Source organism: Phyllosticta citriasiana, assembly GCF_038021145.1.
Source record: "Phyllosticta citriasiana strain CBS 120426 chromosome Unknown IWZ02scaffold_7, whole genome shotgun sequence".
Lineage (NCBI taxonomy): Eukaryota > Fungi > Ascomycota > Dothideomycetes > Botryosphaeriales > Phyllostictaceae > Phyllosticta > Phyllosticta citriasiana.
This window is the reverse complement of record NW_027117284.1, coordinates 1,396,075-1,423,996: the sequence shown is the minus strand read 5'-3', so window position 1 is coordinate 1,423,996 and position 27,922 is coordinate 1,396,075. Positions and strand designations below refer to the sequence as shown.

The following is a 27,922-nucleotide window of genomic DNA, read 5'->3' as shown; positions in this document are numbered from 1 at the left end:
GAAAGGGAAACAAGAGAGAAGAGACGACGACAAAAGACGCACCAACTACCCTACCCCAGCACCTCGACCCATCCTTCATCATCAGGCGCTCTCTCCCTCTCCCTCTCCACATTTATCTGCGTCCCATTAACCAACATAGCCGCATCAGCAGCAGGCAGAGCAGCAACGGCAGCAACGGCAGAAGCGCCGCGCTGGCCCTCCTTGCGCCAGCCAACGACGGCGCGTTCGCGAATCTCGCGCTCCTCGGCGCTCAGCTCGCCCATCTGCTGGCGGCACAGGGCGAGCTCGAATTGCACGTCCCAGTGCGCAATCTTGGCCCACTGCGTGTGGCGGGTGCAGCGCTTGCGAGGACACAGCTCGGGCGAGGCGAGGAGGCTGCGCAAGAGCGCGGCGCGGGCGGGCGCGGAGCTGGCGGGTGGTTGAGTCGCGGATGATGGTTTGGGGTCGGTGGTGGAGAGGAGGTCGACGGGCGAGGGGTATGGATGCGCTTCGTCGTTGGTGATGATGCCGTTTGGCTGGTTAGCTGGATGTTTGATGAGGTCGACGTCGCCGTCTGAGTCGAGGACCGTGTCCATGTCGGTCGTGTCTTCTTTCTTGACGCCGCCAGTAGGGCCGTTGTTGGTGTTCTCGACTACTGGTGCCGTCCCGTTGACGTGGGCGCCTGCGTCGCCGCTGTCCGTCATTTCGACGTCGACGTCGGTGCTTGTCGGCTCTGCGTTCAGCGTGCCTTGAGCAAAACAGGCTTTCCCTTTGGGGCTGTCTCGCCATAGCGCGAATTCGGCTTCGCTCCAGGCTAGTCGTGGATCGTAGGCGCAAATGTCTTTGACCTTGACCCCTTCCTTTTCGGCAAAGTGAGTTGCCTGCTCTTTGGTCATGGCTACGAAACGCTCTCGTTCTTTCAGCAGCTCGAAACGCTTCTTGAGATCGGCAACTTCGGTCTGAATCGCAGCGATGCGGGCCGCGTCAAGTGGAGACAATGCTGCGTCATCTTTGAGATCTCTCTCAAAAGTTGGCGACGACGGTGAGGCGGTTGCTGGAGGACTCAAAAGGCTATTTCCAAGCGATTTGAAATGTTCCACGTCTCTTGCAGCCTCAGCCATGGCCTTCAAGTCGCGAATGGACATGACGCCACCTCGAGGTCCAGAGTGCCCATCTTCTTCCGAAGCTTCAGTCTCGTTCCCAGTGTTGTCCGTTAAGTTCGCCCTGCGACGATCCCTCCTTCGCTTGTCTGCCTGTCCGACTCTGTTTTCACCTCCAGGCAAGTGGCCAAAAGTCTCTTGCATAAAGAGTATACCACACTCGTCCGAGCAGTACTTGCTTTGCTGGTTCCTGCGCGCCGGTCTCCGGCATCCTGGTCTGCGACACATGCGTTTCCACGTGGTACGGCCCTCGCCAGCTTCCGTGCAGCTCGGGCAAAAATACTGCTCAATGAGGTCTCCATCCGCTTCTCTGACGTCGACGCACTTGCCATGATACCAGTCCTCGCAACTACCGTCGCAAGCAATCATCCAGGTGTGATTGTCTCCCTTACGACAAATGCAGTATATGCCGTCATCACTCCCAGATTCGTCATCTTCGACATCCTCGGCATGTGTGGCGGGCGAAGAAGGTACTGGGGCGGGGGAGCTGCCTGTAATTGGTGTGCCGTCAGACGACTTCTTTCCTCTGCTCCGAGGAAGTGAAGCTTTTGTAGAGGGTGTACGAGACGGTTGTCCCTCACCAGAGTCCTCGACCTTGCGTCTCTTGCCATGGGGCGGCTTCTTTGGGCCGCCCTTTTTAACCTTGCTGTCCACAGGTTTGCGTTTACGCGGGGCGGTAGGCGAGCTTGTTATGTCCGACATGGCTGAAGCTATGGGAGCCGGCGCGGCGGCAGCAGATTTGGCTTCGCGACTGGCGTTGCGCAGTCCGTGTTCGTTCGTTGCCTCGGCGAGGGCCTTGAGAGTATCAGTGTCGAGACTTGGAGTCTCGACCTGCTCGGTTTTGGCTATGGCTTGTGCTTGGACAGGTGTGGGCTCCCGAGATGGCGCCGTTGGCTCGAGCTTGACTTGCGGAGTTGTGTGGGTGAGAGCTGGAGTGCTGGTTGTATCTGTAGAGGGAAGAGGCGAAGGTCCACGAATTTGCGTCGTTACGGGCTCGTCGCGCACGTAGTCGGGTTCTCGGTTTTGCGCAATGGAGTTTGGAGACTGGGGCTCATCGGCCGAATGGGTATTCGTGGACGGCGGCGCAATCACCTGTGACGCGTCTTGTCCATAGGCAAATGCACTCTCGTAATGCGGCTGCGAGGCCGAGTGCGCTTGGTCACTGGACTGCCTTTCTAAGACATCTCCAAAGGACTGTATGGGAGGGAGGACTGGAGGATTTGATGACATTGACATGTATGACAGCCTTCTTTGCTCTTCGGGAGACCGCGCCCTATGATGGTATTGTTCCAGCGACGGCGAGCGAACTGGCATTTGCGGTGCCTCAAAGGAAAAGGGCTCAACGGGGCCTGTCGGCGAGCCATAGCTACTCGTGCGGCGCGCCTGAGGGTAAGGCGGCAATTGTCCGTATTGGTCATTTCTCGTTGCGGATGGGGAGGCCCGTTCAATGGAGAAACTGTCTCTGGGTGAATCACTCTGAGCATGCCCCCAGGTGGCGGAAGGCTTGTTGGACTGGTCGTTTTGAACTATGTCCCGTTGCGGCTCGAGCGCCTCGTATGTTGGTATTTCCTGTGTCGGAGGCAATTGGGACGATTTGTTGTCGGTCCCTTTGGGGCTGTTGGGCTCAGAGGCCGGATTCAATAACGCGGAGAGTTTGAAGCTCATGATGAAATTGCGACGACTCGACGCGGGGATTTCTGGCGCAATCGTAGGGGTTGAAGGACTACTGTTGGCGGAGAAAGACCATATCGAGGAAATTCAACAGCGGTCAGTCATGAACGTGTCGCGTTGGTGATGGGAACGGGGAGGGTAAGAGATGCGGAACGCGCACTCGCAGCGGAGATCAGAGTCCGGGGCGACGATCCCCGCCTCGGGGAGCCAGTAGAGGCTGATCTTGGCAACCCTGCCCTAGTCGTCGTAGCCAGGAACAACACTTCAATTGTCACGTTCGCCATGACCTTCCCCAGCACTGTCTTACAGCCCCAGCTGTGGACTGACCTGGATAGATTACTCCACTTTATCTGTCTATCTAGAGTCGCGATGATTCGACTGTGGATTTCAGGCGCCCGGATGCCTCGATCCCTCGGATGACACTGGAATGCTCGACTCCTTTTTATGTTTCAAACACGCCAAACTCCAAAATACAAAGAATAGGCATAGACTCGCAGTATCAATGAGCACACAGCCTGGGTATAGTCCACTCGCCAAGCCGTCCGTCCCAACGCCATTCGCCTGCCCAGTTACAAACTTTTTTCTGTCCTGGATAACATGAGGCAGTCGTTCTACTCGGCCTCACCCTCCTGCTCATGCCTCCTCGGACGTCCCCTTCCCCTGCTTGTCCCATTTTGTGTTGGTGCCTCTTCCTGCGGCTGCTCTTGGTTCCCAACACGAGACTGAGCGACACGGAGACTGCGCTCTAACTTGCGGTCCAAGTCGTCCGGCGCATTGTCTCCATACACGGCGCGAACCATGCCAGCCACACCCTGGTCGCCAACCTCCACCTTTCCACGAGGACCGACAGTGTATTCAATGTTTTCCTCGCCAGCCGTGGTGTCGGTGGTGCGCACAATGTACGAATGCTTGATCATCTGGCTCAAGACTTTCTCCGTGGGTCCGACAGGCGTTGAAACTTCAATGTTCATGCGTTTGAGGTAGCGATCGAGTTTCGATTCTGAGATGGAGCCGCCATTGAGGGTTATGCAAGAAATAACGAAGCTGTAGAGGCCGGTGTACGAGGCTTCTTGTTCAAAGGTTGGAGCTCTTGCAGGTCCGATGATCTCGGGTTTGCGGTACTTCTCAGGCAGGCATGAAGTAAGCACCCAGGCGTTAATGGGCGCGTTTGCCTTTTCCGCCTTTGCAGCCGCTGCGAGGATCAGCACAATCCTTTGGCTTTGGATGGAAAACTCACCTCGCCGATCTCGCAGAGTAACCTTTTCCTTAGAAGGCAGCGGTGTCAACTCCATGCCGAATTTGGATCGTAGCATTCGCTGTGCTTCGTTGAAGACGTTCTTAAACTGTCGTCCCTGCGAGCCGAGCACTTTGGCACTTATGTCCGTCCTACGAGTGGGTGTCCGCGAATGCTCATTTGAGATGGCCAGACGGACTAGCTTGGTGGCCATTTGCATGATCTCGTTGCCTTCGCCTTGCGTGGGTTCTGCGTCTCCATCTTCGGCATCGGAGCGGGGCGAGTCGCGTCTGCGCTGAGTCGATGGACTGTTGCCATCGTCCGAGTCGTCAGCCTGGAATGATTAGCAAGGCGATTGAGATTTGAAGAGCAGACGTACCTCACGAGCTCGTCTTCTCACAAGAGGCATGGTTGCGAGGCGTTGGATGACGGGGCTGTGTAAATAGAGTGCTGAGATGTAATTGGCAAACGAGAGGACGCGACGCGTCGCCCAATGGCGCCTAGGGCATCGCGGGGGGTCATCGGGCACTCGACCACGTCTGAACTCCGCTTCCGCGGATCTGCAACAGCTTCCAACGAGCTCGGGAAGTGAATCATCAACCCAACCTAAGAAACTTCAGCAGCCAGCCCTCCTCCACGATGGCGTCGAATCCAACCGCGCGAATTCTCCCATGCCTCCGACCCATCCGATTCCTCCCGCAGCTCAGACCGTCGCCAACCGTCCGCTCCGCAGCACCGCTGCATCGCCAACCAATCCGCCATGCATCCCGCTACAGCGAGCGGACGCCATCGTCAGAGCTCAAAAAAGCACAAGCCGGCGCAGAGTTCCGCAATCCATACGATGACGTTGCGAAGCACCGCGCAGAGGTTCACCGGCGGCAGGAATGGGCGCGGCGGCGGAAATTTCTCGTGCTGGGCGCTGTGCTCAGCATGGCGGCACCCGTCCTCATCATCAACCTATTCGACATTGAAGATCTGGCAAAAGCAAAGGCAGAGAAGACGGATGCTCCGAGCGATGTGACCAAGGAGTTTCAGGGCCGCAAAGTCGTTGTCGCGCCCGGCGGGGAGAAGCTGCAGGCGGTGCAAGAGGGCGGGGCGACAATTGAGCTTGTCGAGACGGGCACGAGCAGTGTGCCCGTCTTCCCAAAGACCATCAAGTTGCCGAGCGGCGAGGGAGATGCAGGCGAGGTCACGGCGAACGCGCAGACCGAGTACACGCTGCTGGGATTGGGCATCCGGACAGTGTCGTTCCTGTCCATCCAGGTCTACGTTGTGGGACTGTATGTAGAGACGGCAGCACTAGGACGTCTCCAAGCCGCCCTCGTCCACCGCATCAACGAGACAGCATCAGCTCTGATCCCCGGCGAGAAAGATGAGCTGCGCCGCAAGCTCCTGGACGCCGAGCAATCCAATCTCATCTGGGAATCACTGCTGCGCGACCCGTCGCTCAAATCCAACATGGCAATCCGCATCGTGCCGACGCGGGACACCAATTTTGCGCACCTGCGCGACGGCCTGTTCCGCGGCATCACGAAGCGCATGCAAGAAGCGGACCTGGAGGCGCGCAAAACGCAGACACCGTCCGAGTTTGGCGACGAGGCGTTTGGCGCCGCCACCAAGGAATTCAAGGCCCTGTTCGACGCGCGCGGCAAGGCGTCCAAGGGCTCCATCCTCCTGCTGCGCCGCGACGCCCACGGCGCCATCGACATGTTTTTCCAGAGCACCGGCAAGAATGAAGGCGAGCTGGGCCCGCTCGAGAACTGCGGACGCGTCCAGGACGAGCGCATCAGCCGCCTGCTCTGGCTCTTGTACCTCGGCGGCAAGAACGTGAGCAGTGAGGGCGCCAGGAAGAGCGTCGTCGATGGGTGTTTGGACCTTGTGGAGCGGCCGATCGGAACGGTTGAGACTCGGGTTGCGTGAGCTGGCTGGCTGTAAAAACATTGGGACGGACTGGTGGCGTATTTTTGCTTTTCCAAAGTAGCAGACTCTTGTATATTCTTGATAGCTGGTATGGACACCACTCTGCCTGCTCTTGAGTGCTAGTTCAATTTCCATCAATGCCAACAACAGGAAAGATGCCTACCACAAAAAAAAGGCCGACGAGATGCAAGCAATCAATGCTAGCTGTCCCGTATTCTGTCCGTCCGTCACACACATCCTTTGTCTACCTTAACTATTTAAGCGCCGTAGGGATGTGGTAGATCACGACATCCCTTCAATCATTCTAAACTTGAATCCAACTGGCACCGCGGGACTCGAGAGCCCTAACTACATCTAACAATTCATCCGTCTGTCTGTCTATCTGTCGTCCCATATCCCATGCCTTGTATCAATACCCCAGCAACTATGCAGTATTCAACAACACGTGGGGTTCCTTCAGTTGTTCTTCTCTGCCTACCTACGTCAGAAATGTTTTGTTGGTCACTGGTTGGTGTGGTTGTACTGGACTATATTTCCTTCCCATACACTACCACCGCCGCCGCAGCCGCCCAGTAAATGGTCGATCTGAAACGGGACGGGATGAGACGAAATGAAATGAAACGAAACGGCAAAGGATAAAAGAGTAGGAGGATAGAAGTAGAGTAGTTGCGTGCGGAGGAGGGGCTAGAGGGGTACTACTTAAATGCGTGGAAGTGTGCGCGCGCGCATGGGACAGCATGAATGAGGGTGATGAATAAGGAGGAGGAATGAAAGAAAGAAAGAGAAAGAGAGAATAGTACTACCTCTAAAAGGGCAGAGTGAGAAGCTACTTTCACACTTGCTTGCTTGCTTGCTTGCTTGCTTACATGTACCCGCCATTGAGTATCTTTGTCAGAGGCCAGCAGGCAGAGCTTCTGCTGCTGCTGCTGCTGCTGCTGCTGCTGCTGCTGCTGGTCACCCCAACCAACCCATCAATCAAAGCGGCGTGCAGCATTGAAGCATTCCAGACGCGGCGGCGAAGCAATAGAAAGAGATTAAACGACTTTCTGGCCCTATCAATAGTAGTAGGTGGTAGGTTGATTGGGAGTAACAGGTAAGAAAGCGAGAGAGCAAGAGAGAGAGAAGGAAACACGCATCCCAATCAGTCATGGTGCCAACCACGACTGACACCGTCAGGATTCGCGTGAGAAACTGCCATCGCACATGCGACGAGCGAAGTTATGGGCGCGCGCGCTGATTCGCCGAAACGCTCGTGCGGCGGCGATGTGATTGGCCAACGCGGTGCAGTGAGAGACGGAAGGGGTGCGTGAGTTGCACCGAGGGACGGCCGGCTGGGGGGTTTGGGACTGTCAGGACTCGACTCAGGATATGGATGGGTGATGGATTGATGGATGGATTGATGGATGGATTGATGGATGGATTGATGGATGGATTGATGGATGGATTGATGGATGGATTGATGGATGGATGGATTGATGGATTGATGGATGGATGGATGGATGGATGGATGGATAGATGCGTCTGTGCTGTGTGTGCCTTTGGAGTAGCATATGGCATAAGCGCGGAGTCCTTTCATCCAGACACCGAGACTACCTACTTCCACAACGGCAACGGCAGGCAGACGAGCCGGGGGGAAACCGGATAGAGCCTTATGGTGTGGTTGGCTGGCTGCTCTGCGCCATGCTACGACCCTCATCTATACAAACATCCACTTTACCGCCACTCAACCCAAGAGCTAACCCAGGAGACAAATGAAGCAGGACGACAGACCCAGCCCCTTCCTCGCTCCACTCGTCACTCGATGCATGCAATGCAGTGTAGTGCCGGTCTGTCGATCGCGATGCGTCGTCTTGGCGTGCGTAGGCAGGGAAATTGAGATGGACGCCCGCCCGTGATGAAGGCCGTCGCTCGGGTGAAACGTTGCAAGTCCGAACGCAGTCGGTCGGGATTCCATTGATTCGGACTAGTAAGGGGGGAGTTGATCATTATGCCGAGTTGACTTGAGCTCGCTTGTTTGTCTGTTTGTCGCCAGTGTCGGTTTTGATGCTAAGGTGAGGGAGTTTGTATATGGGAGATGACTGCACTGGATGGTTGGTTGCTTGGTCGGCTAGTAGTGTTCCCAGCGAAAGACGTCAACGGCGAGGCGGATTGCGTGCACTGAGACAAGTGGAGGAGGTGGAGCTGGAGACGTGTGTTTAGTCTGAACAGAAGATCTGTCGCGCAAGCAAGCAGACAAACAACACTGACAGGTAAAACAGTAATAGTATTCACAACAAAGACATCAAATGCTGTGGGGTATCGAGCATGCATGTACCCATAATCTTGCTCGCTCGCTCGCTCTCCAAATGCCATCAAAACAAGAGAGGAAAAAAGACATTATACAGAAAGATGCTGGATGCTCTGTACAATGATGCGGTTTGAATAAAAAGGGTGTGTTTTGCGGTCGAAAGAAAAAAAAAAATAAAAGAGACGACGGATTGCGTGTCCGCGGGAAGCAGGAAACTCTAATCCAGAAGAATTCGATGTTGCCTGTATCAAAGGTTTGCCTTTGCGCGCCTCAACACGCCTTTAGAACACACACACCACCGCAGCACTCCTCCGCTCCAAAAGTTCCGTTCGTCCTCCTGATACTCCTCTCCACCCGTCTCGTGAGGTATGGATATTTCGCATTCGGTGTAGTAAAGAAGAAGCCATGGCAGCGGCAAAATTCACCTCGAAAGGTGAAGTGCCGCTACTTGATTAAGAGAGAGATGACTCTAGATTTACAAGAAGAAGGCGGCGAGAGCGCCCATACCGGCAACAGCACCAGCAGCGTTGACAGCGTTGGCAGCGCCAGTGTAGTTGGGGGTAGGAGTAGCAACGCCAGGAGTACCAGCACCGGGGGTGGTGGGAGTGCCGACGGGGACGCTGCGCCATAAGTTAGCCAATCGATCTCTACGAGCAGGAGAGAAACTTACCCAGGGGTGCCGTAGGGGGTGCCGACGTAGGGGGTGCCGACGGGAACACCTGGAGTCACGTAAACGGTGCTGGTCCGGTAAATCGGCGCGCAAGACGAACCTCCACCAACACCAGACGACGCAGGGGTGTAGGCGGGAACGTCAACCGAGGCAGAGGGAGTGCCGGAGGCCGAGGGGGCCGGGGTGTACGAGGGGATGTCGACCGAGAAGGAGGGAGTGCCGGAGGCCGAGGGAACCGGGGTGTACGAGGGGACGTCGACCGAGAAGGAGGGGGTGCCCGAGGCAGGGGGGGCAGAGCCGCCGTCAACAGCAGAGGTGGTGACCTGGGGAGGAACACCGGTCGAGACCTCGGGGATGGGAGTGGCCGAGTGGGAACGGGCCGGGCAGTTGGTGACCTCTGGACCGCAAGAGGTGATGGTGACCTCGTCGGTGGCGTAGACGGTCTTGTCCGGGTTGGGGGCGGCCAGGGCGACGGCGGCCAGGGCGGCAACAGCGAAAGCCTTCATTTTGATGGATTGGGGGGGTTCCGGGGAGTGGAAGTGTTGGTGATTGGTGCTGAAAAGCTTTTAGAGAGCGTGGTTCTCGAAAGAATGGACGACCGGAGTCAAGAGTTGGTGGGTGTCGTTGGACTGGTAGCTTTGGAGCGTGGAGAAGAAGAAGAAGAAGAAGAGAGAGACTGGGCTGGAAAAGATGGAGGGGATTGTATATGTGGGCACGGGAGATGAGGGAGCAGAGGTTCCCCTGGCGCGATGCTGGGTTTGGCAGCTGGTCCGGGACAAAGCTCGTGTTGCGGTGGACCATGGACGTGGACGAGGACGTGGACGTGGACGTGGACGAGTACCTGCATGCGGCTGTGCGCCTGGTGAGGCCCTGACAGGGCTGGGCTGCGATAGGATGGCCATGGCGGTTGGCTGCGAGGCGAGATGAGGGACATGACAGCGGCAGAGAGTGCCCGGTGGGTCTGGTGAGGTGGTGAGGGCGACAATTGGCCGTTGTGCCGGCGGCTCCGGGTTCCTGCAGCAGCCCAGAGGGTCAGTCAGGGGGCTGCCGTCGGCATGTCCTGGCCTCTGTCGTTGCTTGTTCCAACTTCCCTCCTTCTGCTCCACCACACGACGTACACGGCGTTCGTTTCATCGTGCCACGGCCGTGGAGATCTTCATATTAACTGAGTCGCCGAGCATCCAAACCCTCTCGCCGATGCCGCAAACACTGCAGCTGTTCCCGACTTCAACGTCACCACCGCCCACAATGCCTGCTATACCGTTTCTATTCTTTCCGTCGTCTTCATTTCCTATCCGCTCTTTCAGCCACACGGCGAGGTATCGATATCCTCACCGCCAGACGTGAAGTGAGTGAACTGGTGCCGCCCGCTGCGGCGCAGGTCTCGCCAAGCCAAAGCCTCGTGGCGGTTCCATTGCGTCTTGCTTTTGCCCTTTTGGTTGTGAGCCTTCTCCTGACTGCGACCGCCATCACGCCCATGCCCAACCTCCGGTCCTTTAACCTTTTGCAATCCATTTTTGCCCTCATCTCATTATTCTACCCTATCTTTTGCCACTCTGCACTCTGCAAATGTTTCTGGAAGCCAGACCAAATAATGTCCGGCTTGATCTCTGCGTCTCATTTCACCCAGCCCTGCTATCCAGACCCATGATGGCCCAGCAAGCACCACCTCTCGGCCCCGTTCCAGCACCCGTCCATGGCCATCCACCCAGGCTTATCTCCAAGCCTCGCGCGCGCCGAGAGGCGAAATGAAAGCTTGACCGCCGGCAATTCTGGGGGAATGGGGGCCTTCACGGGGGTCACGGACGTCCGTGTTCAGTCCTCGTCCAAGAGTGCTCCATCCGCCCAACGCCTTCCGGCTTGGCAGACACAGGAACTGGCTCAAAAATAGCCCGTCCATACGGATTACCTGCTGCTGGCTGCCCACTCGCATTGACGCTTTTTTGATGCTATCCATCATTGCCAGAGGTCCGTAGTCCGCTTCCTATTTCCGCCTGCTCGTCAGCCACACCAGTGGATGCGAGCAAGCAACCACACAACCAAGCAACCAAGGCTCGAAAGCTTTCATCACGCAGCACTGGAAATGAACTGCCGTCTCCTTGCTGCCGCCGCCGCACAAGAACGTGTTCCACCCCTTGACGTCTTAGCCGTCGACGTCAATAATCTCGCCGCAACCAACCCCACAGCTGTAGGTAGCGCCCTTGCCCCTGCAGGGACAGCCACGACACATCTCGTACAGACACGGGCTCTTTACCAATACACCTCGTGTCGTTGTCTCTCCCGATGACGCTACTGCTAGATAGGTAGCCCGTGTCCACAGCCCTACCTGCCTACTTGGGCCCTTGTCAATGTCCGCTTCATGAGGCAGGTCGACCCGAACGGCTGCCGAAGTCGTGCCACCATCCCGCTGAACGAGGGCGCCGTCTGTTTGGTCGCTCGTTTGCACTGGGCGAGTCTTCAAGTAATTGGCTGGCTGGCTGGCTGGCTGGCGCGCGGGTCCGGCTTGCCGCCCTGCTCTTCGTGCCTGCTAGAGCTCTGACGGCCTGGCCGGTCAATAATTACCACACACATACTCCATTGGGTCGGTGATGTACGTGATGAATGGCAAACTAACGGGGAGCCGGTGCCAGTGACTGCACCCGCCGTGACGACGCAGACATTGCATCGATGGCATGGCATGGCTTGCCTGGGAAGCCAGCCCTACCGGGACTGGGTGCCGCACACATGCGGCGGCGGCGCTTCAACACCACGTCTATCACCGACTTCTCTTCTCAGTCTCAAATGCTCAGGGGGCCTTCAGGCCGTCATCAAAGTAAACGCTCCCCTACACGTGTGGGGAAGAGAATAACAGACAGGCAAACGCGCTGGTTGAGCTGGCTGGGCCCGCTCGTCTGTCCTACCACACGATACACCACGCGACTCACCCAACATCCGACATCCCGCATCCAGCATCAAACAAACAGAAACACTGCGCCCACAAACCGAGAAGCCAACTCACCATGTTCTGCCACTAGCATGTATGACGCACCCTTTGCCAGGCCACGCAGACAGACAGACAGACAGACAGACAGACAAACGCTGCCAGCCAGCCAGCCTGCCCACGCGGTTACACTACCACGCCCCATGCACGCCCTCCACACGCACACGGCGACGCAAGGAGCGAGAGAGACGGAGAAGAAGCGTGGCAGCGCGTCCCCACACCCACCACACACACACACACAAACACACACATACACACGAAACGCCCACGCGGTCCGAAAAAAAGCGGCACACCAAACTCGCGCCAAGGCTACTACCACCACCACTAAATAACTCACTTATAATTGATGTAAATGCCTATGTAGGGGTAGTATAGATATTCTAATATACTGATATGGTTAGTTTATATATAAATAGCCTTACTAGACTTATAATAACACATAGGAATTAGTATGTAAGGGATGGGATAATGTATCATAGGAGTATATTAACTTAGATAATACATATGGGAGCTATCCTAAGAGACTTGGGGACTATAGAGATGTAGATTGTGAATGTACTAGTTATTATGTTAATTAATTTTAAGTAGCATTGGTAGAGTTATTAGTTGTTGTTGTTGGCGCGAGACAATGTGGTGTGCCGCTTTTTTTTTTTTTTTTTTTTTCGGACTGCGTGACGCCATGCAAGCAAGCAAGCTCCTCGTGCTACAGGCGCGTTTGTGTGCGATGCACACGAGACGGGCTAGACGTGGTACGGTTTCGAATGCGTCGCGAGGACGCCGTGGTGCCTGTCTGGCTCTCCTTGCAGCAAAGAGCCGCGGAGGCTGGTGATGAGATTGAGACGGAGACTGGGAAGGTGTGAGGTGTGAGGTGGAGAGGGGAGGGAGAGGTTTCGGAGGTGCTGAGTGCAGATTGTAGACTGGGGAGAGTGAGGAGGGAGAGAGGGAGGGAGGCAGAGGTGGATAAATCCCCGACTGTCAGAGCAGATACAGGGGAGCAGATGGTCAGTGATAGTGACGTAGATTTACTTCCTTAAAAAAAAAAAAAGGTAGGTGAGTTGAGCGCGTGATGACATTGCACTGCTGTGGTGATGGTATTTCTTGCCCATCCCCTTCCGTCACTCAGACGCAGACTGGGTGCCGACCCACAGCTAGTCAGACTGATAGACAAAACCACATTTCGAGTACATGAGAGATAGCAGAGCTGCTTTTACAGCAGGAAAAAAACGACTCCATCGAGCCTCGGTCCATGAGGCTACCCTGCCATCACAACACCAATAACCACCAATACTCACATCAAAACCACCCATACCTTCCTCCCTCTACCCTAACTACTCTGCCCCCTCCCCCACTGCTCCTCCCCCTCCCCCTCCCCCTCCTCCTCCTCCTCCTCCTCCTCCTCCTTACCACCAGAAAAAAAATTTCATTCCCACCACCTTAAAAGCCACTCGCTCGCTCTGTCGCGCCTCATCGCAAAAAAGCTAACAGGCTAGATACGCCACAATAATCGTATTTCGTCATTCTCTTATTCTACAGTAAAGTGGTGTACAGTCCATCCATCCTTGCATTCAGTTAGTGAAAGCCGAGCACTACACAACGACGCATAGGGGCGGCAGGCGGTGACGGGAGCAAAGGAGACAGTGAGAAGGAAGGAGGTGGAGGAGGAGGAGGAGGAGGAGGAGGAGGAGAAGGGGTGCAGGTAAGCTTTGCGATAACATGGCAGGAAGTCAGTGAGTGGATTGGTGAGTCAGTGTCTTACTCGCCGAAAGGGAGCGAGAGGGGCGGCGCTGCTTGCCTGCTTGGGTTGGCTGGGGAAGAGTCGGTGGCGGTGCCGAGACATGGGGGAGGTGGCTGGCTGTGTCTATGGATATGGGAGCAGGTAGGTAGGTAGGTGAGGAGGGGCGTGTCTGTATGTTTGGCTTTTGCCCCATGGTATGTCTGTGTTCGTGCGAAGGCGCTGCCGCTCGACTGGCTTGGGCTTGGTTGCTGAGCTCTGTGTTTCTACGGATTTTGATTGTAGTAGGCGTGTTAGAGCTAGTTTTAGAGTTTATCGATTGAGGTCGTCCGCGGATCGAGTAGGTATTGGTGGTACCAGACTGTTTCTGTGAAGCAGCTGATGCACCCATTACACAACATGTCTGGTCAATGCCTAAGAATGGCAGGTCGAGGACATGAGTAGCGTCCATATTCTTGTGACATCGACTATTCCATGATCAAATTGTCATCACCGTGCAAACATAAAGCGTTGTTCGTTTCTTCAAGTCTTGATTCACCATGGCCCGAGTCTTGAAATTGAAAGCCATTGGATTTTTTGGCCTCACAGATATCACTCACTTTTGACTCCGTGACCAGAACGTCGTGAATTTTGAAACGCAGAGAAAGAAACCCGACCTCCCCACAATTCAACAGCTCATCCTACGCGACCACCCGGCCCCGTTACTCCAGCCGCTTACTGCTGCTCAGAAAAAGTCTCGGCGGGGGCCTGCTCGCCCTGGGCCTCGGCCTCCTCGGCCAGCCTCTGCTGCTCAGCAGCCTGCTGGGCGGCAATGGCCTTGGCGCCGTAGTCCTGCGACATGGGCTGGACGATGGGCTGCTCCTCCTTGGGCTCAATGATGGTGACCGAGTCGGGGAGCGACTTCTGGGGGCCGGCCTTGCCCTCGGGGTCGGAGCCGCGCATGATCTTGACCTTGATACCGAGGACACCCTGGCGGAGAAGGACGTGGCGGGTGGCGGTGTCGATGAAGTCCTGAGCGGGCTGACCAGAGTGGATCATGAAGCCGTCCTAAATCACGTTAGAATTGGGTCGTTTGCTCAATTGGCGCCTTCACGTACAGTGAACTTCATGGACTTGGCACGAGCGGCCCTCAGCTTTCCGGAGACGACGACCTCGCAACCCTTGGCACCCGACTCCATGATGAAGCGGAGGACACCGTAGCATGCCCTCCTGACAGCAAGACCGTTGAGGAGCTTGTAGCGGAGGGACTCGCACTGAGCGACGGCGGAAAGACCACGGTTCGAGACCTTGGCGGCGTAGAGGGAAACGGAGTTCTCGGGGAACTTGAAGCGCTTCTGGATGAGCGAGGTGAGCTCGCGGATGCGGCGGCCCTGCTCGCCGAGAACCTCTTGGGTGTGGGTGGCGCGGACGATGATGTCGGTAACGGTGGGCGTGACGCGGACCTCGACACCGGAGTAACCCTCCTCAGCGAGCTCGCGCTGGAAGAACTCGTTCAGCTCGGCGTAGAAGACACCATCTGAGGCGGTACGTCAGTTGCTGCTTGCGTGTGCATCCCCGCAGATCCATCGCTGGCCCGATCCGGCGGCTTCTTTTTCCCTTCCCAATTCTCATCCAAGCAACCAAAACTGCAACGCGACTGTGAAAAGGTGGATCGTACCGGCGACGAACTTTCTCCTCTTGGAGCTGCAGGGCATTGTTAGCGAAATGGACGGTGCGCGACGAAACCTGCGAGTTGGACGTACATAGCGGCGTGAGCGGCGGCGGCCATGTTGACTGTTGCTTGACTGAGGATGATTCTACGCGGCGGGTGAATTCAGAGGGGTCGCGGAAGTCGGGTTGTCGTCGTTGGATGGTGAGGTTCAAAGCGGCGACAGTCAAAATCAACGTGGGTCGGAACTTCGCTAAGCCGACGTGTGCGTCCGACTTTTTATCTAATCAGATCAATCTAATCGGCATCACCCAAGTCCGTCCCCGAGGTCGAGGCCTCCCAGTGCCGGCCAGGGCAATTCGGCTGCCGATGAGCTTAGCGGACCAGCGATGTCATTTCGCCCAAGCCGTCAACCTCCAGCCGTATGCGCTTCCCAACCCTCTGTCGCGACAGCTGACCCCAAACCCCCTGCTGACGCCGTCGTCTCTTCGCTCGTTCCCGTCGCCGGGCTCTCTGCCTTCCATCATGGACAACAGGATCAAGGTTTCAAAGGTACGTCGGCAACCTACAGCTCATCTGCACCAGGCACGCTCGCTCACCGCGACCTAGGTTGACAATGTCACCCTCTGGCGGACCGGACGGAAGGTCGACGGCACGCTGCATCTGCAACTGCACCACTTGATCTTCAGATACTATGATCCCGCCCAACCGCTGCCGCAGACGGCCCAAGACAAACCTCCGCCCCCTCGACTGCGGGAGATGTGGGTAGCCTATCCCATGATATCACGATGCACATACAGGCCGTCCTTTTCGGTCCAACACTCGTCGCCCGTCATGCGATTCCAGTGCCGCGACTTTACCTTTTTCGCCCTGCACTTTGCCAAAGAAAACGAAGCGCGCGAGGCCTACGATACCATACGCTGCCTGACTTGCAAAGTTGGAAGCATAGAGAGACTGTACGCCTTTAGCTATAAGTCGCCAGATCCCGAAAAGGCCATCTCAGGCTGGACCTTGTACGACCCGAGGCGAGAGTTTAAGCGCATGGGAATCAGCGCCAAGGACACAGACAAAGGTTGGAGAGTGTCAGCAATCAACCATGACTATCAGGTGAATACATCCGGGTCTCGTCTTGATCAAGCTGACGGTTTTAGTACTCGCCAACATATCCATCGCTCCTTGCAGTACCCTCTGTCATTTCTGACATGACACTCAAGTACGCTAGAGACTTTCGCTCACGAGCGAGAATACCGGCCCTCGTTTATCTCCACCCCATCAACAATTGTTCCATAACGAGAAGCTCTCAACCGCTCCCAGGCCTTCAAAGGAAAAGAAATCCACAGGACGAAAAGCTTATTGCAGCCATCTTTGCCACGTCTCGACCAAATGGCGAAGCATTCGTGCCTGACTCTCTACAACCTTCACCTTCCTCGTCTCCGAGTCACGTAGACAGCCCAAGCCAGAGCACAGAGCAGCTCCCTCCTGTCAGCGGCGAGAGCTCTTTTGTTGTGGCTGATACTGCTGCCGAGGACCACGCACTCTCTTCGGCCACAAACCCTCGGGGCCGCATGTACGGCGCGCAACAGAAGAACCTTATTGTAGATGCTCGACCGAGGCTGAATGCGACCGTCAACTCGGCAATTGGGAAAGGATCCGAGGACATGGCTCACTATGGTGCTGCAGCCAAGGCATATCTCGGCATTGCAAATATCCACGTGATGCGCAACTCTTTAAACAAGGTTGTCGACGCCTTGAAGCACACTGACATGACAGACTTGCCTCCGAGTAGAGATCAGCTAGCCAAGAGTGGATGGCTAGAACACATATCGCTGATTCTCGACGGAGCGCGCATCATTGTTCGAGCAATTGCAATTGAACACTCGCACGTCTTGATTCACTGCTCCGACGGATGGGATCGGACAAGCCAGTTGAGCGCACTCGCCCAGATATGTTTGGATCCATACTACCGCACCATGGAGGGGTTCATCGTACTTGTGGAAAAAGATTGGCTTTCATTTGGCCACCAATTTCGACAACGGTCCGGCCTCTTGAACAGCGACAAATGGTTCGAGATTGAAAATGAGCGCATCGGCGGGGGAGAAGGCGCCCACAACGGTCCAGCAGGCAGCGGCAATGCTTTCGAGAATGCGTTGCTCAGCGCCAAGGGCTTTTTTGGAAACAAGAGGAATGACAGCAGAGAGTCTTTGGTGGAACCCGAGACGGAAATGAGGTCTAGCTACGAGTCTCCAAGCGCTCGCTCCAACGGCACCTCGAACACACCCGAAAAGAGCAACTCGACTAAACTCGACGAAGTCAGTCCCGTCTTTCATCAGTTCCTGGATTCGGTATATCAGCTTCTCTGCCAGCACCCTACGCGCTTTGAATTCAATGACCGCTTCCTCAAACGACTGCTCTACCATCTCTACTCCTGTCAGTACGGCTCCTTTTTATTCGACAATGAAAAGGAACGAGTTGAATACAAGGCCTATGAAAGAACGCAAAGCGTTTGGGACTTCTTCTTGGCCCGCAAGCAAATGTTTATGAACGAGCGATACGATCCTACGGTTGACGACCGCGTTCGTGGAAAAGAGCGCATCTTTCTGCCCGACATGAATAGAGTCCGGTGGTGGGCCGAGATTTTTGGTCGCAAGGATGAGGAACTCAACGGCCCTGCAGTTTTTCCCAACACTCAACGGCAGCGGCCTCATCCAGAAGCTGCGGAAGCTGCTGGACCTGTTCTCTACAAGATTGAAAGTGGAAATCCGGCGACAGGAGAGACAAAAGAAAAGGAGATTCACACGAACGAGAGCAGTTTCAACGGAGAACCCGGGCTAGTTGCTGGATTTGCGGCCCTCGCAACGGGTCGAAGAAGTCCCAGTCCAAGCGCAAACAAGTCGAGAACGCACCCTATGGAGGTTGAGCTGCAATGAACGCACCTAGCTGTTTGGAAACTGCGCATATCACAATGAGTTGATGACTTTTTTTCGAGCGCGGAGTTACGGTTTGATAGAGCATAGTTGGCGCTGTTGGTTGGAGCAGGATTGGATAAAACGTATGCATCTCTAGTGTTGCAATTGGTTTTCTATTTTGAATGCGATGGTAGTTTGCGCGCCAGCACCTTCCAGCGACGCCAGCCAATCGGTCGCCTTGCCCGGATAACAAGCCCTGAACCCTGCAGTCCGGCGGTACGTCATTGCGACATCCAATCCGACCTCTCCATCGTCCGCCTTGTAGTCCGAATAATCAAGGCCGCTGCGACAGGATTCGTGTACCTGCATACAACCGTCCAGCTTATCAGGTTTCCACCACGTCCTTCGTCTGCCTTATTTAATTCACGACTCGTCCTCACTCAACCTGGCCTCCAACTCTACTCACCCGTCCTGTCACCACCATGGAAAAGTATCTCAACCGCGCAAAATCCAAGCTCGGATCCAAGCTCCAAGATCTGTCCCTCTCCCACCAAGACAGCTCATCACCAACGAGTACAAGCTCCAATGGCCCGCCTCCCATCCCTCCGAAACCCTTGACCTCCTCGCCTGATCGGCCCAGCAACCTGCTTCCCGTGACCGCCGTCGACGTATTGCGCTACCGCTACCAGCACGGCACAAACCTCGGCACCATCTTCTGTCTCGAGCGCTGGCTATACCCCCACCTCTTCACGGGGCTCCCCGAAAAGCAAACGTCCGAACTAGCTTGCGCACAACATCTGGTAAAGCTGTTCGGCATCGACGGCGCGCGCAAGAAGCTTGAGGACCACTGGGCCAACGCACTGACGGACAAGGACCTAGACTGGCTGGTCAACGTCGCCAAAGTCAACGCAATCCGCCTACCCATTGGCCATTGGACGCTTGGTCCTGATTACTGCGCCGGCACGCCGTTCGCCAACGTCGGCGAAGTGTATGCCAACGCGTGGGCAGCGGCCAGGGATTTGACACTGCGCGCAAAGAGCAGGGGCGTCGGCGTGCTCATAGACCTGCACGGCGTCCCCGGCGGCGCCAACGGCAGCGAGCACAGCGGGACGAACTGCGGTAGAGCAGAGCACTGGGGGCGCGGGTGCGGACACCTGCGGCAAAAGAGTCGACAGAGTCTCGAATTCATCGCTCACGAGATCGCCGCCAACGCGGCGGGCTTCGGCGACGGAGTCTTGGGCCTGCAAGTATGCAACGAGGCCGAGTGGGAGGCGCGCGGGATGTGGGAGTGGTACGACGGCGTCGTCGACGCCGTGCAGCGCATCGACCCGTCGCTGCCTGTCTACATCTCGGACGCGTGGAACCTGGAGAAAGGCGTGAACTACGCGCAGCGCGTCAACTCGGTCAATGTGCGCTCGCGGCCGGCGCCCGTCGTCGTCGACACGCATCACTACTGGTGCTTTGGCGATCAGAACAAGCACAAGGCGCCGGAGCAGATTGCCGGCGAGGCGCGGCACAAGCTGGACGTGGTGCCACAACGCGGCGGCGACGTGTTGAAGAAGGGGGCCGTGGCCGTCGTCGTGGGCGAGTGGAGCTGCGTGTTGGGCGAGGAGAGCTGGAAGAGGAGTCACAGGTCGCGGGACGAGTTGGTCCGCGAGTTTGGCACGGCGCAGTGCCAGGCGCATCAGGAGAAGGCCATGGGCGCCTTTTTCTGGACGTACAAAATGGTGTGTTTTCTCCCCTCTATCTGTTTCCCTGGCTAACCATCATCACCAGCAATGGGCACCCGGCGGCGAATGGGGTCTCCAATCCGTCGTCCCACGCGGCGCGCACCCACCACCCTCTCACCTCACCCTCCCCACCTCGACCGTTCAATCGCGCCTCGAATCCGCCCTCGCCCGCCACCCTGACCTCCGCCACGCCGCCGTCTCCTCGCACGCCAACTACTGGGACAAGTCACCGGGTCCGCCGTTCGAGCACTGGCGCTACGAAAAGGGATGGGACACGGGCTTCGACGACGCGGCAGCCTTTTGGCGAAACAGGGCCGCGCAGGGCATGGACGGCGCCGAGAAGATTGGTAGCGTTGATGTGTGGGTTAGGAAGAGGGTGATTGAGAGCGGCATGGGCGGTGAGTTTGTATGGGAGTTTGAGCAGGGGGTGAGGAAGGGTGTTGCTGATTTTTGGGATGCGGTGGAGGGGGGAAAAGCGTAGTGGGGGGCAGTAAGCCAGGAGGTGGAGGGATGGTATGTCGAGAGGTAATTGTTTGCTCGTTTATTGATGGGTCGTGGATTTAGCATCGGGCAGCGTGCTACCTATGGCCTCCACGGCTTCACAGTGCTCTGGTTGTCAAAGTAATAATACCCCTTCCTGATACAACAGCCGCATCCAGGAGTCATTTAATCAGTATCACGGCTACGCCCAAAGAACATCCATTACTGCTACAATCAGACCGACGTTACACCGTCAAATCCTCCCACACCTACCTCCTCACCCCATCAACTAAAAAGCTTTTCTTCATCTTTGTCTCATCTTTTTCTTGTCTCACACAGTCCAGTCTGTCTAAGCCCATCCGAGACACAAGCGGCCACACAACGTGGCGTCCACGCGACACGCACAGTCTACCAGCCATAACCTTTCGTGGAAACAGCCACACACTGTCTCTACTGAGAGACTCTCTTGTCTAAAACACGCGTGGCATTCCCCGTCGCTCGTTCTTCCGAGTAGACGTTCCTTCCTTCTTCAACACCACCTTTTGATCCTCTCGTACACCCTTCACTGACGAAGGACTAGACGTAGCCACGCCGAGTCATTAAACTTAGCCATGCACCTTGCCTTGCGTCATTGCGTAACCTTAACTCTACATCGCCACAACGCGATATGTTTAACGGCTGCGGTGTACGAGAGTTTGGAAGGCGTTGCGGTTGTGGCGGGCGTACGTCACTGTTACGCTGTTTGTTTTCTTGCTTTGGGGTAGTGGTTGTGGTGGTTGTGGTGTTTGGTGGATCTGTTGGGACGGGGAGGGTGGAGGTGGGTGGAGGTGGAGGTAGAGGAAGGGAAAGGGGGAGGAGGAAAGGAGAGAAGGAGAGGAGACGGTGATGATTTAGGATAAGGAGAGAGAGAGAGAGAGAGAGAGAGCGAAATTACTCATTTTCTCTTCCTCTTACTTGCTTATTTACGCCTTTACCCTATTCACTTACTTAGTTGCCGACGACACGCAAGAATGAAAACAGCGTCGAGCAAGACAACCAAGGCGACGCTACGTTTACCCCACCACCGAACAGGATAATCGCTGCGCTCTGCAACACCGAGCAAGGACATCCCCGACGGGAAATGTAACGTGATGGCGGGAGGCGCGCCATCTGCCGAGCAAATAGAAGGAGAAGGAGGAGGAGGCTAGACTGTGCTGTACTCGCTCAGGCACGGCAGCAGCCCATCATCACATTTACATGTATGTGTTTGTTTGCTGGTTGGATGAGATTATGCGCAGCTGTAGAAGTGTTGTTGGGTTGGGAGGAAGGACGTGAAGGAAGTGAAGCAGGCAGAAAGGAAAGTTGTGATGTGATGCGTGACGTCGATGGCTGGCTTCATGTACATAGCTACATGTACCTAGACAAGAGTTTACTGTCTGCTTGGCTGTCGTAGGTAGTTTTCGTCATGTCACGTCACTCCCGTCGCTGGCTGGCTCACACCAGCGCATGCGTGTATGCTCTCAGTCAGTCTGATCCAATTGAGTCACCCACCACACCACACCGCCCCGCCACGCCACGATGATGAGGATGAGGATGAGGTGTGGTGAGCACCGCTAGCAGACGGCAAGGTACTCGCCATCTACCAGCCAGCGAACTACGCGGCGGGTGGCGAGTCGCAAACAATATGTAGAGAGACCCTTCTTTCCGTCGTCCTCATACATCCCCGTGGCGCCCACGTGTCGTCCATGTCATATCGGGTTGTTCGTCATCTGCCTGCCGCCCATCATCGCTCATCCGCCATGCGCCATGCGCCGTCCGTCGGGTAGCTACCGACCTCACCTATTTATGTTCCTTACGAATGAAGGACTGGTGATTGCGCCATACTGTACATACCCACGATACCGTCCCTCTGTAGGGAGCATGCATCCGTGTGCTGTAGCACAACGAACGAGCATTTTTTGTCAGTCTGTGGGTTTCAGAATTGTGCGGTGAACGGACGGCGACTCGACCGGCGAGCGAAGGCAAGAAAGGGGGAGATGAAACGGACGCCTGTCTGTCGTGCAACTACTGTACAGCACAGTACAGTAGTAGGTACCCATCTGCCCAACAATCGCGCGTGCACGCGAGACGAGACGAGACCAGACAAGGCGGCGCATGTGCAACGAGCCAACGAGCCAACTAGCGATGCGTGGCTAAATATAGGCGGGATGAAGACAAGATGCGGCGGCGGAGCAGCGACGTGGTTGGAGATGTGGATAGTGGAGGGGCAGGCAGGCGGGGACGAGATGACGGGATGGGGCAGGGCAGGGCAGGGCAGACACCCAGGGCCAGCGCGGAGAGCCGGGAAGAGCCGACTGGCTGCTTGCTTGCCCAAGGCGCAGTCAACAAGTCGGCAACCTAAGGTAAAGGACGATCTTGGCAGCGGCCTTGGTTTTTTGTGAGGAAGGCAAGGTGAACAGCGCGTATGTACACGAGGGCCATGTAACGCGTACTTAGGTACAGACACGCGGCTGCAGACCGCGTCCGGGTGGTGGGGACCTACGACAGTAGTAGTAGTAGTAGTCGCGGCGGTGGGAAGGAGAGTAACATAGGTACGTACCTGCCTTGCCGTGCGTGGGTAGCGCCGTGAGGTGACGCGGTGACGCAGCGACGCAGCAGGACACTCAAAGAACCAAGGCGCGTCCGTGGGCCTGCATTTTAGGCTTCGACGGACAGTCTTGCGTTGGGCAAAGTCAGTCTCGAGGTTTGACTGACTGACTGACTGACAGCACGACGGGTGCAGCGTGAGAGCGGGACGAAGCTATTGCTGCTGGTCCCCCGAACTTGGAGGTCTGGCGTGACGCTGGGAAGACGTACCACAGGTGTTGCTCTCTGCTGGTGCTGTTTGTGGCGGGCATCGGTCTTGCATGGTGGCAGGTTTGGATGCTCCTTTGCCCTGAAACAGTGGCCTGGCGAAATGGCGCCAAGGGATGGACGGACGGACGGGCAGACGGGAGAGCGGGATGGAAAGATGAGGTGCAGACGTCGCCGTCCAAACGCTATCGATTTTTGCTTCTTTGCTGGTCTGGTCTACGTAAAAGAGCAAGGGTTGGCAAGGCCCGAGGCAAGGCGTCTCCGATTGCAGTGCATGAGGGAAGTCTGGTCGCTTCTTTTCTGTGCATCGGCGGGAGCATGGCTGTGGCGCACTTGCGGAACAGCGCCTCTCATCAAGGCGCTAGAGAGTGGAATCATTCTTCTGGGAACAATGCAATCAATGGATGGCACCAAGTGAAGAAAACAAAGCCGCCATCATCATCACTGGCGCGCTTTATCGATTCCCGACCTGTTGGCGTATTGAAGCCAGGGTCGTCTCTCGACGGGCAGCAGTCTCGAGTCTTCTAAAATGGTCGTGGAAATGGTGAGGCAAAAGATTCAAGCTAGAACGGAACGCCATGGTTCTGTAGAGGGTCACGGGCCGCAGCGTCCATGGCATATGCCGAAGGGGAGGAGTCGAGGGATGCGGCAGATGTAGAATAGAATCTAGTGCGACAGGCCGAGGCCGCTCAAAAAGGCAATGCGCATTGTGGCACCGAGGTAAACAAAGCCCAGGTTACCCCAATCGATGGCATTCCAGAGGTGCGGCGACCAGTAGACATTCAGGCCCAGGTGGTTGAGCGAGTACAGGTGACCCAGGTCGGCGACGAGCAAGACTAGCAAAAAGGGCCTCCAGACGCGCAGGTCGGCGGTGGAGCGCAGGACGAGGGCTTCGGATAGGGCAAAGGCGAGGTACATGTTGGCCAGCTGGGACAAGACGATACGGGTTCCCACGGGGACCAGGCCCGGGGGAGGAGCTGAGGCCAGATGGGTCAGGTCGAGGTATGTGGCCGGGCGGAAATGCGCGTAAAAGGCGCCGACGAGAGTGCTGAAGGGCTCGACGTAGAGGAAAAAGAGGCGATAGAGAGCGGGGATGACCATGGTAATAATGATGCAATTGTTGAGAGGTTGGGCAGCTGGGGTGACGAAATTTTCTGGAGTTCGGACAGAAAGGCGGAGGAGGAGTGCGGTGGTGAGAGAGGGAGGGTTGGCATTGGGGCTGGTGGCCGTGGCCGTGGCCGTGTACCCTGCCTGTCCTGCTTGAAAGACGGAGAGTCGCCAGCCAATGCGCATGCCAGAATAACCGCGGTATCAGTGTCTGTCTAATTTAATTCCTTGTGGTAATGCGAATGAAATTCTGGTGTTTGTGGTCGAGCACAGCCTCACCACCACCACCACCACCAACACCACCACAACCAATGATTGAGAACCAAGGCTCGGTGCTTCCAGGTGATCGCAAGCGGCGTGGCCGACCGTGTTTCCCTTATCCTCATTGCCAAAAGCATCCAGCATCCAGCATCCAGCATCCAGCATCCAGCATCCAGCATCCAGCATCCAGCATCCCAGCTTGCGGCGCCAGAGGAGTGCCTGTGCTTGTCTGCCCTTGTCTGCCGCCGCCGCCGCCGCCGCCGCCGCCGCGGCGCCCCGAGCCCGCCCCCAGCTGGCCAGGGAGGCTAGGTAGGTACCTAGGCTAGCTTTACTTCATCAGTCCGTTCAGCGCTACTCATAGACCCAGCGACCACCAACTTGTCATCCAATCCCAAGCCATCATCATCATCGTCGTCGTCGTCGTCGTCGTCGTCGTCGTCGTCGTCGTCGTCGTCTCGTCTCGTCTCGTCTCGACTCGTCCGCCTTCTCTCTTTCTCTCTTCCTTATTCTTCTTTCTCCCCTCGTCACGCTTCTCCGTCTCCGTCTTCTTCTTCTTCTTCTTCTTCTTCTTCTTGTTTTCCCTCGTGCATCCCTTGCCACCCTTCTTAAAATTCTCTCCGTTCGCTCGCTTGCCCCGTCTTACTCACCCCTTCTCCCGGCACACACCTCTCGCTCTTCGTCCCGGTCCCACTCGACTCTTCTCCCTCGAAATCCCATCATTCGGCCGCCCCGCCCAACCAGCACGAGCCCGAGCCTCTTGATCTCGCCAGTGCTCTCGTCTCGCGCTGCGCTGCACGCCTCTCGTGCCCCAATTCCGTCATCGACTCCACTCCTTTGCACCCTTCTTCATTACTACTACCTACCACCGCTTGCGCGAGCGCCCCGGACCAGACCGACGCCCGTATAAACATCGTCCGTCTGTGCTACTCCACCTGGTCCCCTTACCATGGTCCAGCGTCGCCGCTCAACCCTGTCCTTCCGCCCCAAAACATCTCACCTTGCCCCGCCCTCTGCCGCCGCCGCCGACTCGTTGTCGTCCCCATCTGCCACCACGTCGTCGCCACGCCCCCCAAAGCGCACCCAGAGCCAGGTCTTTGACCAGCCTGATCACGCTCACCACCATCATGCTCCCCACGCCAAACACAAGACCTCGCTCAGCATGAACACCACCACCTCGTCCCACAGCCGCCGTCAGTCCACCATACAGGGTCTCGAGATTGCCCTGGAGCAAGTCAAGCAAATGGTCAAGAGTGCCTCGCACCGCACCCGCGACGGTGCAATCACCATGGCCGGCTCATCCTCTGGTCCGTCCCGACGTCAGGAGGTGGTACCAGCCGTCGACACGCCCGCCTATGCTCCTTCCCCCGATATCGACGTCCCAGACGACCACGTCTCTTCCTCCCTCTCCAATGGCCTCGTCAACACAATCTCGCAGTCGTCCATCATGCCAAAGCGTTGGGCAAGTGCACGCAGGAGCCTTAAAAAGTTCCGACGCCCCGCCGTCTCCGGCCCTGCCAACGACCGATGGAACCCCGTGCCGCCGCCCTCTCTTGTCGGTCCGCCCTATATCAATTTCACCGCCGGCAATGCTGCTCGCGACTCCGCCAACCAGCTCAACCACGCCAACATGAACATGTTTTCGAGGAGTCTCTCGAAGCTCTCCTCGCCCGGCGCTCAGCCCTCCGAGACTGACAGCGTCATAGGGGATGACCAGTGTCAGCTCGTGGCGCCGCTGCCCCCCAAGATGGGTACGTCCTCGCCGGCCGCTGCCCCGAAACGCACCATTGACACCAGCACAGACTTTGTCGCCCTGTTTCCCCGCGAAATCGCGGAGCAGGTCTTTTCGTTTCTCGACGCCGCATCCCTTACAACCTGTGAGCGGGTCAGCAGGTCGTGGTCCCTTCACGCATCGTCTAGGCATGTCTGGCGCACGGTCTTCACGCGTCGGTACGGCCAGAGGATCCACGTGGACCCACCTCCGCTCCAGATGGGCGGTGTTGGCGCTGGATCCGTACGCCCCAACCAGGACTGGAAGAAGATGTACAACATCAGGAAGACGATTGAGAGGCGGTGGTCGAGCTCGCGCCCGGCCGCTATCTATTTCAATGGCCACACGGACAGCGTCTACTGCTGCCAGTTTGACGAGGACAAGATCATCACCGGCTCTCGCGACCGCACCATCCGTGTGTGGGACCTCAAGACGTACAAGTGCCTCCGGGTCATAGGAGGACCGGACTCGAGGCCTCAGCCCAACACGCCGCAGCCGCTCGAGGTCAAGCGCGTCTACACCGAACACAACCAGCCTTCCGTCAACGGCACGCCCGAGGGGCAGGCCATCTTCCACCAGCCCAAGTTTTACCACGAGGCTAGCATTCTGTGCCTGCAATTCGACGACGAGATTGTGGTCACTGGCTCCTCGGATAGCAGCTGCATTGTTTGGGACATCAAGACCTGGGAGCCCAAATGGCAATTGAGGGCCCACGACGCCGGTGTCCTCGACGTCTGCTTCGACTCGCGCTACATTGTTTCGTGCAGCAAGGACAACCACATTTGCATCTGGGACCGCAACACTGGAGAACTGATCAAGAAGCTCCATGGCCACCGTGGGCCGGTCAATGCTGTCCAAATGCGCGGCGACCTGTTGGTGTCGGCCAGTGGTGACGGCGCCGCCATGCTCTGGAACCTCAAGACTGGGGTTCTTGTCAAGGAATTGAGGAGCGGTGACCGTGGCTTGGCCGCCGTTGAATTCAGCGACGACGCTAAGTATGTCCTCGCCGGTGGCAATGACCAAACGGTCTACAAGTTTGACGTTGCAACCGGAGAAGTGGTCAGGAAATACACGGGGCACACCGGCCTGGTGCGTTCCCTTTTCCTCGACACTCCCAACTCGCGTGTGCTCTCGGGCAGCTACGACCAGTCAATCCGCGTCTACGACTACAACACGGGCGACGAAATCTCCGTCTACGATAATTGGACAACCAGTTGGATTCTGAGCGCCAAAAGTGACTACCGCCGCATAGTAGCGACGAGCCAGGACGGCCGTGCATTGCTACTCGACTTTGGCTACGGCATTTCCGATGTGGAGCTTCTTGCGGGCAGCCGGTGACATGGTATCCATTGAGGGCGTTTGATCTTTTTTTATGCACGGCGTTGGCAGCACCAAGACCACTTTGAGACCACTGCATGGCGCACATCTTGAGAGCATGGAGTTTTTTTTGGCTTACTACAACCACGCTCGCGCGCCTGTCTTGTTTCAAGTAACCCACCCATTTTTTTCTTCTTTGTTTTCTTCAAGACCATGTAATGTCTCCTTGTCTTTTTGTTC

The 27,922-nt window shown here is 56.6% G+C and overlaps 11 protein-coding genes across 11 annotated transcripts; 6 read left to right on the top strand and 5 right to left on the bottom strand.

Moving 5' to 3' along the window:
• Positions 1-50: 50 nt before the first annotated feature.
• IWZ02DRAFT_378049 (uncharacterized protein) lies at positions 51-2,804 on the bottom strand (the record flags this gene model as incomplete). The annotated part of the gene is made up of 2 exons (XM_066764977.1): positions 51-356; positions 654-2,804. 2 exons carry the CDS (start codon positions 2,802-2,804, stop codon positions 51-53), a joined length of 2,457 nt encoding a protein of 818 aa, XP_066622516.1.
• A 259-nt stretch (positions 2,805-3,063) lies between these two features.
• Positions 3,064-4,606, bottom strand: IWZ02DRAFT_452955 (MAGE family-domain-containing protein). The gene is made up of 3 exons (XM_066767632.1): positions 4,424-4,606; positions 4,048-4,378; positions 3,064-4,002 (listed from the first exon to the last, which is right to left on the bottom strand). The coding sequence occupies exons 1-3, from the start codon at positions 4,451-4,453 to the stop codon at positions 3,422-3,424; spliced, it is 942 nt and encodes a 313-aa protein (XP_066622515.1). The 5' UTR covers positions 4,454-4,606; the 3' UTR covers positions 3,064-3,421.
• On the top strand, positions 4,419-6,164 carry IWZ02DRAFT_280547 (chalcone-flavanone isomerase-domain-containing protein). Its single transcript, XM_066763636.1, has one exon. It carries the CDS (start codon positions 4,684-4,686, stop codon positions 5,962-5,964), a length of 1,281 nt encoding a protein of 426 aa, XP_066622514.1. The 5' UTR covers positions 4,419-4,683; the 3' UTR covers positions 5,965-6,164.
• A 2,562-nt stretch (positions 6,165-8,726) lies between these two features.
• IWZ02DRAFT_433563 (uncharacterized protein) lies at positions 8,727-9,427 on the bottom strand (the record flags this gene model as incomplete). Its single annotated transcript, XM_066766301.1, has 3 exons — positions 8,727-8,871; positions 8,922-8,970; positions 9,022-9,427. 3 exons carry the CDS (start codon positions 9,425-9,427, stop codon positions 8,727-8,729), a joined length of 600 nt encoding a protein of 199 aa, XP_066622513.1.
• Positions 9,428-11,374: 1,947 nt separating this feature from the next.
• IWZ02DRAFT_280436 (uncharacterized protein) lies at positions 11,375-12,381 on the top strand. Its single transcript, XM_066763635.1, has one exon. The coding sequence runs from the start codon at positions 11,589-11,591 to the stop codon at positions 12,231-12,233; it is 645 nt and encodes a 214-aa protein (XP_066622512.1). The 5' UTR covers positions 11,375-11,588; the 3' UTR covers positions 12,234-12,381.
• Positions 12,382-13,872: 1,491 nt separating this feature from the next.
• On the bottom strand, positions 13,873-15,540 carry IWZ02DRAFT_452947 (40S ribosomal protein uS3). Its single transcript, XM_066767631.1, has 4 exons — positions 15,376-15,540; positions 15,291-15,316; positions 14,731-15,149; positions 13,873-14,680 (listed from the first exon to the last, which is right to left on the bottom strand). Exons 1-4 carry the CDS (start codon positions 15,399-15,401, stop codon positions 14,348-14,350), a joined length of 804 nt encoding a protein of 267 aa, XP_066622511.1. The 5' UTR covers positions 15,402-15,540; the 3' UTR covers positions 13,873-14,347.
• A 40-nt stretch (positions 15,541-15,580) lies between these two features.
• IWZ02DRAFT_280361 (protein phosphatase) lies at positions 15,581-18,448 on the top strand. The gene is made up of 3 exons (XM_066763633.1): positions 15,581-15,833; positions 15,891-16,388; positions 16,433-18,448. The coding sequence occupies exons 1-3, from the start codon at positions 15,651-15,653 to the stop codon at positions 18,206-18,208; spliced, it is 2,457 nt and encodes an 818-aa protein (XP_066622510.1). The 5' UTR covers positions 15,581-15,650; the 3' UTR covers positions 18,209-18,448.
• A 1-nt stretch (position 18,449) lies between these two features.
• Positions 18,450-20,652, top strand: IWZ02DRAFT_280351 (glycoside hydrolase superfamily). The gene is made up of 2 exons (XM_066763632.1): positions 18,450-19,914; positions 19,964-20,652. The coding sequence occupies exons 1-2, from the start codon at positions 18,670-18,672 to the stop codon at positions 20,396-20,398; spliced, it is 1,680 nt and encodes a 559-aa protein (XP_066622509.1). The 5' UTR covers positions 18,450-18,669; the 3' UTR covers positions 20,399-20,652.
• Positions 20,653-23,057: 2,405 nt separating this feature from the next.
• On the top strand, positions 23,058-23,826 carry IWZ02DRAFT_280376 (uncharacterized protein). Its single transcript, XM_066763634.1, has one exon. The coding sequence runs from the start codon at positions 23,299-23,301 to the stop codon at positions 23,755-23,757; it is 459 nt and encodes a 152-aa protein (XP_066622508.1). The 5' UTR covers positions 23,058-23,298; the 3' UTR covers positions 23,758-23,826.
• Positions 23,827-23,895: 69 nt separating this feature from the next.
• Positions 23,896-24,330, bottom strand: IWZ02DRAFT_491011 (uncharacterized protein; the record flags this gene model as incomplete). Its single annotated transcript, XM_066769711.1, has 1 exon — positions 23,896-24,330. One exon carries the CDS (start codon positions 24,328-24,330, stop codon positions 23,896-23,898), a length of 435 nt encoding a protein of 144 aa, XP_066622507.1.
• Positions 24,331-25,543: 1,213 nt separating this feature from the next.
• On the top strand, positions 25,544-27,703 carry IWZ02DRAFT_491010 (F-box/WD repeat-containing protein lin-23; the record flags this gene model as incomplete). Its single annotated transcript, XM_066769710.1, has 1 exon — positions 25,544-27,703. The coding sequence occupies one exon, from the start codon at positions 25,544-25,546 to the stop codon at positions 27,701-27,703; it is 2,160 nt and encodes a 719-aa protein (XP_066622506.1).
• Positions 27,704-27,922: the final 219 nt, after the last annotated feature.

What these genes read in the sequence shown, in the direction of transcription:
- IWZ02DRAFT_452955 (XM_066767632.1), bottom strand. Translation starts at nt 4,453, where the DNA reads ATGCCTCTTGTGAGAAGACGAGCTCGTGAG. An exon ending in TGAGAAGACGAGCTCGTGAG is followed by an intron (nt 4,379 to 4,423) that starts GTACGTCTGCTC and finishes TAATCATTCCAG; the next exon opens with GCTGACGACTCGGACGATGG. An exon ending in TACTCTGCGAGATCGGCGAG is followed by an intron (nt 4,003 to 4,047) that starts GTGAGTTTTCCA and finishes TGATCCTCGCAG; the next exon opens with CGGCTGCAAAGGCGGAAAAG.
- IWZ02DRAFT_280547 (XM_066763636.1), top strand. Translation starts at nt 4,684, where the DNA reads ATGGCGTCGAATCCAACCGCGCGAATTCTCCCATGCCTCCGACCCATC.
- IWZ02DRAFT_280436 (XM_066763635.1), top strand. Translation starts at nt 11,589, where the DNA reads ATGGCATGGCATGGCTTGCCTGGGAAGCCAGCCCTACCGGGACTGGGT.
- IWZ02DRAFT_452947 (XM_066767631.1), bottom strand. Translation starts at nt 15,401, where the DNA reads ATGGCCGCCGCCGCTCACGCCGCTAT. An exon ending in GAGGAGAAAGTTCGTCGCCG is followed by an intron (nt 15,150 to 15,290) that starts GTACGATCCACC and finishes GTACCGCCTCAG; the next exon opens with ATGGTGTCTTCTACGCCGAG. An exon ending in CCAAGTCCATGAAGTTCACT is followed by an intron (nt 14,681 to 14,730) that starts GTACGTGAAGGC and finishes AACGTGATTTAG; the next exon opens with GACGGCTTCATGATCCACTC.
- IWZ02DRAFT_280361 (XM_066763633.1), top strand. Translation starts at nt 15,651, where the DNA reads ATGAGCTTAGCGGACCAGCGATGTCATTTCGCCCAAGCCGTCAACCTC. An exon ending in ACAGGATCAAGGTTTCAAAG is followed by an intron (nt 15,834 to 15,890) that starts GTACGTCGGCAA and finishes ACCGCGACCTAG; the next exon opens with GTTGACAATGTCACCCTCTG. An exon ending in CAATCAACCATGACTATCAG is followed by an intron (nt 16,389 to 16,432) that starts GTGAATACATCC and finishes TGACGGTTTTAG; the next exon opens with TACTCGCCAACATATCCATC.
- IWZ02DRAFT_280351 (XM_066763632.1), top strand. Translation starts at nt 18,670, where the DNA reads ATGGAAAAGTATCTCAACCGCGCAAAATCCAAGCTCGGATCCAAGCTC. An exon ending in TTTTCTGGACGTACAAAATG is followed by an intron (nt 19,915 to 19,963) that starts GTGTGTTTTCTC and finishes CATCATCACCAG; the next exon opens with CAATGGGCACCCGGCGGCGA.
- IWZ02DRAFT_280376 (XM_066763634.1), top strand. Translation starts at nt 23,299, where the DNA reads ATGCTCCTTTGCCCTGAAACAGTGGCCTGGCGAAATGGCGCCAAGGGA.